The 15,258-nt window shown below is 36.4% G+C and overlaps 1 protein-coding gene across 1 annotated transcript in view; it reads right to left on the reverse strand.

The window, feature by feature from the left end:
- mcama (melanoma cell adhesion molecule a) overlaps positions 1–15,007 on the reverse strand; it is a 73,066-nt gene extending 58,059 nt beyond the window's left edge. The window contains exon 1 of the mRNA XM_067407019.1: positions 14,943–15,007. Within this exon, the coding sequence (XP_067263120.1) occupies positions 14,943–15,006 (64 nt within the window). The 5' untranslated portion in view covers position 15,007. The remainder of the gene's footprint in view (positions 1–14,942) is intronic.
- Between the last annotated feature and the right edge of the window lie 251 nt (positions 15,008–15,258).

Below are 15,258 nucleotides of genomic sequence, written 5' to 3' on the forward strand. Positions count from 1 at the left end.
CCCTTCCCCTTTGTTTCGCGCGTTCACGTGAAGGGGTAGGGGTGTCCCAGTTCTTATTTGGTTGAAGGGGTAGGGGGAAGGGCCAGGTAGCCCTTCAAACAAAGATTTTTCGGGACCACACTTCAGACGAAGGGGTATGATAAATTTCCAATATGGCCAACCGAGCGAGCAGAGAGACCCATAAACAGTATTTTTTTACGGTAAACAGTATTTTAGTAATAAATAATCACTTGTTTTATGTTGCCTTTAATCTTGTGTTCATGTATACGGTTATGTTCTCCGAAAAAAAACTAGTTAAAATCACTATGAAAAAAGTTCGCTAATGTTTTTTACTTCATGATAGTTCCACAACATATTTTTTTATATTTTATTAAAACCCGCGTTGATTTGACAACATAAATTCAAATCCGGTGGCAGCTAACTTGTCTTTTTGCCGCTTGCCTGATTAATGTATTGTTTTGTTGTGGTTACGTCCATAAATACGTGTACGTTACATAATATAAACAAAAAGTGCATTCAGTTTGCGTGCTTATTCATCAGTATTGTATGTTCTGTATCAACCAGGGACTCCTGAGGAAACACGCAGGCTCATACGTTTTCGTGCAGAATAGCTGTCGCCCAAGCAACAGAGATCACTACAGCTATCGATGGCATCTTAGAAGTGTGTGATAAACATCGGCACATCTATGACGTAGGAGCTAGCGACGACTTATGATGACGTGTAACGGTCTAGTAGTGGTGTCCCATTTCTTAGAGGAATATTTTCAGCCCTACCCCTTGACACTGTTTCAAGGGGAAGGGGTATAAAATAGAATTGGGATTGGGCCTAAATCTCCCTTACCATTAATATTGTACAAAAAACATTATATAACACTTAATTTTAGCATTTACTCTTCCTTTCGAGTGTCACGGGCAAAGCATGATGGGATAGAAATCCGGGCCCAGTTTCAGTTAAACTTAAGTTTGTCTACTAAATCACTACTAAATCTTACTTACTAAAGTTTGTCTAAATTAAAAAAAAATGAGTTCATACAGCTCAAAACAATGAAACAGTTCAGTTTACTTAAAATATATCAGTTCTGTAAACTCAAAAGAAAAAGAAAGTTCTAAATACTCATAACAGTTAATTTAACTGAATTAATTTGTTCAATTTAAGTTTGCCCGACTCAAACCAATTAAGTATTTTGAGTGTTAGGGTTTACATTGTATATATATATATATATATATATATATATATATATATACATACATACATACATACATTTTAAATTATGTAATTTAGCGTGTCATTCTAACAGTGGCGAGTGGGCACTGCAGTGAAGTTTTGTGTAGAATACATGTAATGCATATGTAAATAAATATGTGAATAAGATTGCAAAGTTCAGGGTTCATACAAAAATGAATGAATGTTACATTTGGATGAAACTACTAGTTTGCCCAACCAATTACTGATGGAAATTAAATGTTTTAGCTTTAAACTTTACAATAGAATGTAAAAAAATTTGTTTTACAGATTTGTTACAGATTTGTGAATATACAATCACTATATCAAAACTCACAACACAATGGCTATGGCAATCTTTGCTATGGGCTTTACTTAATGACTCTGTTCCTGAAGAATGTCTATAAATTACAGTCCAATGGCACCATATTACATACAGGCCTTCATTACCAGTCATATTCCCAGCTGAGAGTAACTACAAAGACCTGCATTAGCACAACAGCAGGGTTTGAGTGGGGCTATGAATTGTGGGAGTACATTATTGAATATGCATGTGCATATGCACACACTCATATCTAGGTACTGGATCTGCCAGTATCAACCCACTATGCTTGATTATCAGATCTACGGGGAGTATGAGAAAGAATGAAAAGAGGACTGCTGATGGCAGGATGTTGGCTCAGTGCCCACCACTGTGGGTGTTGGGTGATATTACCCCTTCAACAGATCTCTGATCAGTTATACAGTTTCTTCTACAGTATTTTGTTAAGAGTTTGAATATGAGGCGCTGAGCATGAATCATTGCACTGCTGTAGAGCATCTGGGCTTTCAATATGGCAATGTTCTGATCAGAAAAGAGCAGTTTATCCCAGACAGGGAACAGCCGTGTTGATATTTTTGATGGAAGAAACTATAGCCTACTTTTGAGCCCCTGCACACCCTCCAAAAGCCAACTCCAACAAGATGCATCTCTAGGAGAGAAAGGGCAAACTGTTCATGTGGTTCTGGATGACATTTCAAAGATGAAGAACATTCTGTTTACTTCTGTTTCACTGATTTGACTGAAATAAGGGAGCGCTAACCTTTACCACCATGATATTTATCAGACTGTGTACTCATCAAAAAAATAACACATTATTAGTGATGCTCTAAAATAAATATTCTTTAAAAATACTGTATAACAAAAGGTGAAAATTCTTGAAAAACTGGACAAAAAAAAACAAGACTTCACATTTAAAATGGAGTTTTGTTTAGTTTCTTTTATTCGAAGATAAGTTCAAATGTTCCATATTTTGTGGACTATTTTTATATTCTTTTAATTTTTTTCTGCTGTAAAGTTTGCATTCCTGCATATTTCTTAATAATGAAATTACTTTTTTTATAAATGAAAAGGAAAGAAAGAAGAAAGTATGGACAAGATGGTAACAGAGTAAAACATGCTGGAGGATAAAGAGATGTGAAGGGTGTGGTGCTTCTGGAGGAATTTTTGCCTTCAGTAACCAGCAGAAGAGCACAATGAATGTCTCGACAGCTCTTTTGTCAAGAAAGATACTCGTATAGAGACACAAGATGACATATGTCTTGATCAAATTTCAAAAAGCACTGAAATACATCTTGTGCCATTCAACCACATAATAGGACGTGTGCAGGATCACATGCCACTAACACCTGAAGAGCTTATGATGACATATCTAGTATATTTAAAGGTGTGTCATTTCTGCCACGCTAAAAGCACCAAACAGAACTGCAAAATATTTGTTTCAGAAGAAATTAAGGGTGTCCACAATAAAGAAAAGTATTTTAAAAATCCAGTTTAAAACACATGTACTAATTCACTGCCTTTTTAGTCTGCACTATGTGCACTTGTGTATACAAAAAACCTGCTTAAATAAAATTTACAACAAAAAAAAACTCAAGTTTTTACTACTTAATTTTTTAAATAAAATTCTCATCGTTTTATTTATTTATTTTTTCTGCAATGTTTGCCAAACTACTTAAGGTTTTCTTTAAGAATTTCATTTATAAATGAGAAATTTTTCTTCATTATTATAATATAAGGACAGATATATCACCCTGACAATTTTCATATTTATATGAATACCAAAATAAATTTTAATGCTCAAATTTAAACAATGCTCATCATAGATTATGTGTATTCAGGTCGTTTTATGCATAAATAGCATTTATAATTTATTTTTTAATTCATCACTAACTTGTCTCATTCGCTCCAGTTGAATAGTGCTTGTATTGAGCATAATTTTAGTCATTCCCGCAGGCTTTTTTTTTTTTTTGACTTATTGCACTTAAACGGTCAAATACATACAAAATTGTGTCAAAATGCCCGTCTTAGCGAGTATTCAGGTAAATAAAGTCAATTTTGTAACGTAAATAGTTGAGAGAAAACACATATTGTGTAACAGTATACACAGGATTCATGCATAAGCTCTTAAAGTGATAGCAGCCTAACAAACCTGCTGCTGTCTGTCATGTTAATCAAAGAACAAAAGACGAAGAGAAAATCTCTCCCTGCTCTTGACTGAGTAACTTTTGTAACTTTAATTGTAAGCATTAATCTGCATTTAATTTTTTCAATGAAAACCATACAGTGTTATTTTACATTACTTTGATTACTTTCATTTCTTTGCTGAATACTACTTTTAGACCCAACTGAAAAACTTAAAGCCATGTTTGTCATTTGTCTCTTTATTCTATTGTATTTATTTGTGCTATTGTTACAATTTGTTTATTTGTTCTTATTTTATTACTGATTGTTTACTTCTCATCTTTTTTTGTAAATGTAGTTCAGTGATACAAATATGCGCTGTGTCTGTGTGTAAGCTATTAAAACAAAATTACTCAAATTATCCAAAAAATATGAGATAAAAACAAATTATCATTATGGCGGTATATATGGCAATTTTCCCAGTGGTATTGAAAATGGTATTGAATATCGATATTTTTTCATGGTATAGTATCGAAGTTGGAAATTCCAGTATTGTGACAACACTACTACACACTCTAACACAACATTAACACTAGACAAGGAACTGACCAAAACCAAGGGCTTAAACACACAAGTGAGGAAAAAGGAACTAGAACTAAACCAAATTTAAACACATTGAAACCAACATACATATGACAGTATGTTTGGAAACATTCATAGGTGGTTCTTCTTAAAGGACCCAAAAATGACATCTAAATAGTTTTGGTTCCCACTGAAATTATATGGACAAAAAAGTGAGTAAATGATGACAGAATTTTCATTTTGGGGGTTGACTGTCCCTTTAAGGCAAGCAAAATATTAAACATATAAAAAAAAAAAAAACACTGAAGACACCTTAGTAACGGCTTAACAATGCCCTGGCAAAACCCCACTCACAGTTTCTTCCAAAAATACAAAAATCAAGTTAACTAATAACATTACTCAAAAGTAAACAGTCTTCAGGTTATTTGGCAGGACTTGGCCACTGAGAAAGACCTTGCAACCACCTGAAACACAAACACAGCAACTGCAGGTATGTCTGCAAAAATCAATAAAGATTTTGGAGAAAGTAAAACATATTAAGGGCCTGAAGCCCTTGGCTCCCTCCGAATGGGCCGGCAGCCAAGCCTGAGTGAAGGGCATGTGAGCATGAGGGAGATGTGGGAGGAGGCATCCAAGACCATGGGGGATGGGGGTAGACAGCAAGACTGGAGGTGCTACTATTGTGGTGTATGATTTCTGTAACATGAGCAACCTACTAACTCACACGCATGCACACACATCTAGAAAAAAATATCCACATCTGCCTCCTCAAAAATGAGTTGGCCACCAGGTGTTTGCAGCTGTCTGCAGATTTTACGGTAAACAGAGAGAGAAAGAGAGATGGAAAGCGATAAAGACGGACAGGTTTGGGGGGGGGGGGGGAGTGAGAGGCAGTGATTTAGAGGGAGATTTTGGAGAAAACATTATCCGAGGACTTCCGAAATCCCCCTCGCATTGTGAGGATTTCTGCCAGATCCCGAATCGGTTCCTGGCCAGTGACGTGTCCCACAGATGGGGCTCTCCAAAAGTGACGGGCTGCGTTCAACCAATTAAATAGTGCATTTTGGAAGGGTGCGCTAAGCTGGTTATAAGTCTGGAGAATAATAATGAGATAAAGCCAAAGAATCACAAGGGACATGGTCTGCAAAATTAAGCCTTTTATCAGAACATACTATGTATATCCCATTTTATTTTAATGGCATTAGAAAAACTGTCTACAGCTGTGTCCTTAACACTGTTGCATGAAGCGTATAATTGCTATTGATCCAAAAAGAGATTATTTATGAATGGTATTGAGGGAAAAATTTTAATGTCCTTGTACCTTCCATGTCAAATAAAGGAATAGAGAAAGTATTAGTCAGCAGTCTAATAATTACATATTTCAATGTCAAAGGGATAGCTCACCTAGAAATTAATCTACTCAATCATATGCACTACCATCAGAAGTTTTAATGTTTTTTGTGTTTGTTTTTTTTTAAACATTTCTAATTATTATCAGTGTAGAAAACAGTTGTGCTGCTAAATATTTTTGTGGAAGCCATGATTTAGAAAGTCCAAAACAACAGATTTTTTTTTAATTCAACTTTTTGTAAGCATTAATATTTTTACTGTCAGTTTTGATCAGTTTAATGCATTGCAGAACAAATGTAAAGATCGTACTGACTGAAAATTTTGAATGTTAGTGTAGAAATTTTGCCCAAAAAAACATCATATGGGAAACATAAGCATCCATATCACTTGTTCCGTATATTAAGTCACAAATTATATGTAATAATTAATGTAATAATTTAGACAAATATTATAATTTTACAATTTGTTTAGAAAATCCGAAAAAAAGTGTAATTTAAAACAATCATTTTCAGTAGTGATTTTCATCCCAACGTGTCCATAATTTTCAGTTATAGACATATAGACAAGTCATATGACCCACTTCTTGTTTCTGGAGCTTGATGTCATCCGTCCTCATTCACTTTCATTTTATGTAAAGCAGCAGCCGGGACATTCAGCAAAATGTGTGACAGTTCCAACAAAATTAAGTAAGTCAAATAAATTAGTATGTGTAAGTTTAATTTTCAGATAAACTGTGTCTTTAAAGGGTTAGTTCAACCAAAAATGAAAATTCTGTCATTAAGTACTCACCCTCATGTCGTTCCACACTTTGTTCATTTTCAGAACACAAATTAAGATATTTTTTAATGAAATCCGAGAGCTCTCTGACCCCTCCATAGACAGCAATTTAATTACCACTTTCAAGGCCCAGAAAGGTAGTAAAGACATCATTAAAATAGTCCATGTGGCTACAGTTGTTCAACCTTAATGTTCTGAAGTGACGAGAATACTTTTTGTGTGCAAAAACAAAACAAAAATAATTACTTTATTCAACAATATCTTCTCTTCTGTCATTCTCCTACGCTGTTTACATGCAGTGCTTCAAGTTTCTACGTCAGAACGCCGGCTCAGTATTGGCCGACGCTGTACACGTGAGCAGCACGACGCATGCGTGTGATGCTGACACAGGAGCCGGCCAATAATGAGTCGGCGTTCTGACGTATACGGAAGCTCTGTGCTGTCTATACAACCTCAACAACGTAGGAGACTGACACGGAAAATAAGAAATTGTTGAATTAAAGTCGTTATTTTTGTTTTGTTTTTGTGCAAAAAAGTATTCTCATCGCTTCATAAAATTTAGGTTGAACCAATGTAGTCACATGGACTATTTTAATGATGCCTTTACTACCTTTCTGGGCTTTGAAAGTTGTAGTTAAATTGCTGTCTATGGAGAAGTGAGAGCTCTCGGATTTCATCAAAAATATCTTAATTTGTGATCTGAAGATGAACGAAGGTCATTCAAACGATATAAGGGTGATTAGTTAAAGGGGTACTTCACCCCTGGAAAGATGAATGTGTATTTAAAATTGGTCATTTATGTAGTAGAAATGTGAAATTATTTTTGAATTTGGAGCTTTCTAGACTGAGAAAATGCAGAAAATGTATTTTTGACTAATGTGGATGAAAGACAACAACTCCCAGAATGCACTTGTTTTGCTGCCCTTGCGAGGCCACGGCCAAACCACGCCTATCGGTTACAGGCGGCATTCAGGAAAATTCAAACAAATAAATCATGAGTTAGCTCATACATTTACAGCGAAATGGTGCTAAATTGCTTTGTTTGTTTGGATGTACACCCAAAACCAGGAAAGGACAAGTAAGTTTCCATCATTTTCCGATTAAGTTAAAGATTTGGAGCGATGTAAACAGTGACTGCGGGCCATCAAACACCCAAAGTTTGGAGATGACACCGTTATAGAAAACCTAAAAAAACGCAGAATATGTAGTCTCCATTTCAAGCACGAGGACTACGAACCAAATATCTTTGCAATGAAGAGAACCATTCTGAAGGACACCGCGATACGATCTATATTCACTTTCCCAGAGGACGAACAGCCTGGCCTGATCTATGTCCGTGAGTAACCTCAAACGCGCATATGTATGGCCGTGGTGAAAAAATGCGGAACTACTTGCTATTACTGGCTGTAGTTTTAAGCCTCTGGCCAAAAAAGCCTCCGATGACGCAAAATGACGATTTTTGCGTCATTGGAGGCTTTTTTACAGAATAAAAATGCATAAATCTCTCATCTCGGGCTGATATGAAGGGGGAAAGCACGCTAATTCGAAAATACTAGTGGTATTCTACTAATACAAAGCTTAATGCTAAATCCTGAAGTAACCCTTTAATGACAGCATTTTCATTATTGGGTGAACTAACCCTTTAAGAGTAATTGCTCTTTTATTATTGAATAGACTGTAAGAAAAAAATTGGGACAATTTTAGTGTGACAAATCTAATTTTGGATTCCTTTTACAGCTTTCTAAAATTAAACAAAAAAACAGTCTGTGAGAAAGTGAGGGAGAGGGGCAAAAAGAGCTGGCATCCGTCCACCGTAAATTCTTCACCCCCTTCGTTGCACTTGGATGATTGTTATTCATTCTCACGCTTCATTAATGTGGTCAGTCTCCACATCTGACTTTGATAAACATGCCATCACTATATCCCAAGTAAGCCCAGGGTTTTACACATTTATTCTTTAGTTGGATCAAAATGTTGCTACGATGGCAGATTGTGCCACTCAGAACTTCCCTGAAAATACAAGAATCTCCACAGATCATTGAATAAAGTAACATAAGACACGCTGGCAGCTCCGACGGCCTCATGGCCACAGCAAGTTTGACACATTTCCCAGACCACACTAATATTGTAAAATGTAAGCCAACAAAAAATGTAGAGCAGCCAGACTGAGCCGAGCTGGATTCCTTCACAAAATGACACAGTTTTCTTCATTCTTGAAACAGTCAGTGCTTTTAAGGTATCCCCTTGTTCAAATACATCTCAGATGAAGACTAGATGACAAACACAGAGCCTTTTCTTGTCAACAACACAATTAGTAAGCCACAAAAGGCTTTGATAAGAGCAATCTCTATCAGATAGTGATCTAACCCCGTAAACTCACCTGTGGATCTTAGGCGTGCACATCTCCAACTACCATCCCCCATTCTGCTTCCTACCGATAGATACAGCATTTAACTGAGGAATCTCACGCCATTGTTTTGTCTGAACTCAAAGTGGGTGACTTCAAGGATCGCCCCGCGGTGCTGTCGTCTAGCCTGTCTGAGCTCATCACTTTAGGGAAATCTAAGCATAAGGATCAAAACCTTGACTTCAGGGATGTGATCAAAAGAGATCTAATACTGAATTATGTTTGAAAGTAAAGGGCTGTTCTTTGAATGAGAACCAAAGTGTCTAGTGGATTTGATGGGAAGAATCTTTTGTTAACAGGTGTAAATATTTCATTATGCGTGAAATGGTCACCATAGTTACTGCCTGACCTTTCATATACTGTGTATTTTTGTGGTTTACAACAGGGTAAACTGTACAAATACCATATGAATGACTCATTAGTGTTGGATTGGATGCATCCAAGTACTTTTTATGTACTCCCATTCTATTTGTATAATACTGACCGTTCAAAAGTTTGGCGTCTGATTTTTTTAAATGTTAAGTAAAAACTGTAATATTGGGAAATAATATTACAATGTAAAATAACTGTTTTCTATTTGACTAAATGTAATTTATTCCTGTGATGGCAAAGCTGAATTTTCAGCATCATTACGCCCGTCTTCAGTGTCACATGATCCTTCAGAAATCATTCTATTATGCTAATTGGCTGCTCAAGCAACATTCCTTATTATATTATTTATTATATTATATTATTACTTTTTTTCAGGATTCTTTGACTAAGGACAGCATTTATTTGAAATAGAAATCTTTAGGATTAGAAATGTATTTACAGTCACCTAAAAAAAATAGTCTGCTTAAACCCTGCCCCTTTCTTACAGTTGACTGCAAGCTTGCGTTCAGATCCGCCTCAACCAATCAACAAGAACTAAGTCCCGCCCAAAAACTTTCTTGAGGAAGAAATTATCTGACTTAGATTCAAAAATTGAATTTACCTCGGCATAGTTGAATAACAAGAGTTCAGTACATGGAAAAGACATACAGTGAGTCTCAAACTCCATTGTTTCCTCCTTCTTATATAAATCTCATTTGTTTAAAAGACCTCTGAAGAACAGGCGAATCTCAACATAACACCGACTGTTACGTAACAGTCAGGATCATTAATATGTACGCCCCCAATATTTTCATTTGCCAGCCCATGTTCCCAACATTATGAGAGGCATTAGACAAGGGCAGAACGTCTGGATCTGTACACAGCTGAATCAACAGACTAGGTAAACAAGCAAGGACAATAGCAAAAATGGCAGATGGAGCAATAATAACTGACATGATTCATGATAACATGATATTTTTAGTGATATTTGTAAATTGTCTTTCTAAATGTTTCGTTAGCATGTTGCTAATGTACTGTTAAATGTGGTTAAAGTTACCATCGTTTCTTACTGTATTCACGGAGACAAGAGCCATCGCTATTTTCATTTTTAAACACTTGCAGTCTGTATAATTCATAAACACAACTTCATTCTTTACAAATCTCTCCAACAGTGTAGCATTAGCCGTTAGCCACGGAGCACAGCCTCAAATTCATTCAGAATCAATGTAAACATCGAAATAAACACTATACTTAAGCGATTAGACATGCTGCATGACGAACACTTTGTAAAGATCCATTTTGAGGGTTATATTAGCTGTTTGAACTTTTTTTATGTTGTTAAAGGCAAGCGCGAGCTCTTGGGGCGTGGAGCACCAGATTTAAAGGGCCACACACCCTGAATCGGCTCATTTCTAATTATGCCCCAAAATAGGCAGTTAAAAAAATGTATTTAAAAAAAAATCTATGGGGTATTTTGAGCTGAAACTTCACAGACATCTTTCATTGGACACCTTAGACTTATATTACATCTTTTAAAAAAGGTTCTAGGGCACCTTTAAGGACTAAGGTAAAGGAAACTAGATGAGTTAATCCAAAATACACATTAATATCTTTTTGACTAATGGTATAAAGGTGATACTGACAAGATATATAATCTACAGCTAGCTATACACTACGAATTAGCACTGCATACTTCAAACTAAACCACAAAAGGTAAATATGTGCATTAATAGTGCAGTAAATGTGAATATGAGATAATGATGTACTAAAAGAAACAAGACTTGTAGCATGGAATCAAACAGACATTCTACAAATGCAATGCTTATTTGTTGTATGCATACACATTTAAAAATCAATAACACAAGTGTTTAGTTTTGTTCAGGTAATTGCCTTCTTGCTGCCCCCTGCTGGTAAGAGTCATTAAAGGCTCAGTGTGATTGGATTAGAGTGAAGATTAACTCTTAAACTCAAGATGAACCTTCCCATCAGTCAGATTCAATATACATCAGTGATGTTTCATATTGCATTGTTTACATTACACATAACTGTGCATAAACTTTGGATCAAAACAATACTCAGCACGACATAGTTGCAAATAATGACAGTTTAAACCCAATTATGTAAGGATCTAATCCACATGTTGTTGCTCACTGAAGCTGAAAAGCAAAACAACAATGCAGATTATCCTTATAGAGGTCTTCACTGATTTCCACCTTCTGCCAGGCCAAAACAATAAGCCCACAGGCTTTTACATGACATTCGCTGTCAAGAGTGACAGACAGGGGCTCAACCCAAGATTGTGAGCATAGAAACCCCCTCAAACCAGAAACAGCCACTCAATTGTATATCGCCTCTACTGTGGGTCATGGGCTGCTATGGGAAGCAGGAAGTGTAAGGCAAGGCATCTTTGTTGCTGGCACACAATGCAGCTCATACGAACTTAAGGGAATGAGTACGGACATCTGGGATAAAAAATGCATATTTTGGCGGATGTCCTATATTAGGATTTTTCACTCAAGCTCCGGTTTTCACTTTTGATTGACAGGGCCTTGATATGAAGATATGTCTCATTGTCTTTTGCTGTGGCCATGAAAATAGCCCAATATGTTGGTTAGTTTCATGAATGATAACAATAATATTATTAAAAATAAAATAAAATTAATATTAATAATATGATATTACTATCTGATACTGTTTTCATATTGGGTTGTTTGTATATATATATATATATATATATATATATATATTATATTATATTATATTATATTATATTATATTATATATATATATATATATATATATATATATATATATATATATATATATATATATATGTATGTGTAATATTAAAGGGGTCCTTGATTATGATTTCACTTTTTTAACTTTAGTTAGAGTGTAATGTTGCTGTTTGAGCATAAACATCTGCAAAGTGACGATGCTCAAAGTTTCAATGCAAACGGAGATATTTTCTTTTACAGAAAACACTTTTTAGGGACCACAACAAACGACTGGTATGGACAACAGTGAGCTTCTTCCCAGGTTGGTGACATCATAAACCCAAAAATTTACATAAACCCTGCCTCGGGAACACACAACAAAGGGGGTGAGGCCGTGCTGTTACCATGCCATCATTTTACGCTGAACTGCTTCACAAACAAGGGTCAATTCAATGCTGGATTTGCACAAAAGATTAAAATGACGCCACATGCTTTTTGATGATTTGAATCAACTCCACAGCAACTACATACATTTATCCACTAACCATTCAGAAATGTCCAGATGCATTCTTATTTGTAACTTCTTCCTGAAGCCCCGGGTATACTTCACTTTCCGCGCCCGGACGCGTCACGCGTGCAGTCGCGTCCGCGCATCTTTCAAAGTATGCTAAACCAAGGATGCGTGCAGATGACCGAGTTCAACACATGCGCAGTGCAATTTTTTCTACACTATTACCAGACATCGTGTCATCAAACGGACATTCGCTGGTCAGGATCGGAGAAGAAAAATAGTGCATTGATTGGTTGATTGATTTACTTTATTAATCCCCAAAGGGGAAATTCCATCATTGCATCATAGTTCAGAAGATCCACCAAGAAAACAGGAATCAAAAACAATGGAGAAGGCATGCTTTTGAGTTTATTCGTCTTATTTTTGAATCACTCTTCTTCGATGACTGCACATTGTGCTCAGTACTGTGCATATTGCCACCTAGTGGACTGTTCTTTCCTGCTTGTGCATGCACTGTTGCACGTCCACGCGGTCTCGAAATTTGGGCTGCACGCGGACAGGGTGTGCAACGGTGGATGGTGCACGGACGGCTGAAGTATACCCGGGGCTTGAGTCTCTCCATCAGTGTCCGATTCCGGTTTGAACAATGTAAGGCTGAACACCATTACTGACAATCGTCATTTTGGCTGTGTGAGATTCTCCAGCTTTGTTGTTGTTGAGCAACCCAAAGCGCGAGCTGTTAAAGCTCCACCCTCTTCTAGAAAGGGGACCAGGAGCAGCAGCTCATTTGCTATTAAAGGGGCACACACAAAAACGGCGTGTTTTTGCTCACACCTAAATAGGGGCAAATTTGACAAGCTATAATAAATGATCTGTGGGGTATTTTGAGCTTAAACTCTAAGACACATTCTGGGGATGCCAGAGACTTGTATTACATCTTGTAAAGGGGCATTATTGGTCACTTTTAATATATAATATATTAATATATAATTATATATTAAACTACAATTTGATACTGCTTTAATGTTTTTTATGGATAATTAAAATGAACAGGATATTAGTGTGACAATTTACACAAAAAGGTAAAAAAAAAATAATAATAATAATAAATGAATAATAATTTAATAATAATAATTTACTTTTCGAAGCTTTTTTTCAGTATATATTCTATCATACACATCATAGTCACTATAATTTGCAAGGATGTCACTTTCAATGTCAAGTTCTTGGATGAAAAATAGCCCCCTCACATTGAGGGATCAAGGTGACCCCTCTTAATCATAGGGGCAGTTATCTAACGGGGTGTTCAGTAATCCCAGGACAGACAGCTTTGGTTCATCTGCTGGGGAACTGGAGGGACCTTATTAACACAAGGATGAACAGAAGGTAACAGGAAAGGGGCTTGTTAAGAATCTTTTGATGAACCATTAAAGGAGAGTCCTGATCCGCATTGAACAAATATATTGGGAGAGAAAGAGAAAAGGCGGTGAGGGTGAAAAACAGTGTAAAAGGATGGACAAAATAAGTAGTCGGATGTCTCGGACAACACAACAGGGGATAGATATAGATGGACAAGGAGAGGATTATGCAGTGGGGGTCCATCATCTGTTCCCTAATGAGAAGGGCTGGTTTGGTAGTCGTCTAGGTCATGTACAAGAGACCTACAGGGCAATTTGCACACATATAAGCATGATCAGGGTTGTTTTGAGGCTCTATGTCTACAAACGTATGATTATACTGCCAAATATTGCACATTGTGAACAGCTTACTTATCACAGTGAAAATCTCATATCATCACATTTTTGAGCGCCCTATAATAGAGTTCCTCAGACTGTGTCTGAGAACAGACACACAAAGCCTGTATTTGTAACCAGTCCCATGATCTGTACCACTTTAGTCATAAAAATAACACCAGAGGAAACAGCAAATTGGCTAGTTATTAACAGGAAACCTTCGTTTTAAATATTTGCTTTGCTAAATACATATTTACTTTGCATTACTAGATAAAATGGAGTAATTAGATTAATTTTTTTTTTTAATGCCAATTTTAAGATGTTTTACGGAAAAAAAAACACCATTTTGAAGCAATTAGTCCACCTGCTGTTTGTCTATCAAGGCATGCCAGTTTTAACAGTTTTCTGCAAATTCAGCATATGAAAATGAAAATTAATTTTTACTTCTGCTTATTTAAAAGTAATATTGCGTTACTGTACAAAGAAGTGCTATGTATTTGTTGTATAAAGTGCCTACGTTTGAACAAGCTGAACGTATACGAGCTCACGTGCAGTGTGTTTTGATGACAAACTTCAGTCTTTTCTCACGCGAATAACAAAGCCAAAAGGTAAAAACGCTTTACAGTTGTGGCCTAAGTAACTTTAAACAGTCGATATCACTGTATTACACACAGAACGTTCTAAACACCGCAGTTTAAACACAATAATGGTACAGTATAACTGCAGCATCCTAAAACATCCGCATGCATCCCATTCAAACGCTCCAAAAGTTTCTCATAAAATCAAACCACAAAAAAAGAAAGAAAAAAAAACAGCACCGCAAGGAAAGATGAGCTGAACTTGTCTTACCTTGCCACGCAACAGCGCACATTTGAAGAACAAACAGTAAAAGTGAAGTGTTTGGTAGAGCCATGTTTCTGAAGTTATCCATCTGAATGAAGCGCACTAGAGGAGCACAGCAGTTTTGGCCAGGAGGAGCGCGAGAGAGGGAGGGAGGGAGATGGAGTCGAGTTGCACAAATGCTCCCAGTCTGTTCGCTATTGTACTGTCCTGCTGCGAGTGGGAGGAAATTTGGGACATTCAATTAATGCTCCCCACCCTAACACAATAAATCTGGATAAAATCTTATTTTTTGGTCTAATTAGGTTTTTTTTTACCCGCGCGT

The sequence above is a fragment of the Chanodichthys erythropterus genome, chromosome 13 (genome assembly GCF_024489055.1).
Source record: "Chanodichthys erythropterus isolate Z2021 chromosome 13, ASM2448905v1, whole genome shotgun sequence".
NCBI classification, from domain to species: Eukaryota; Metazoa; Chordata; class Actinopteri; order Cypriniformes; family Xenocyprididae; genus Chanodichthys; species Chanodichthys erythropterus.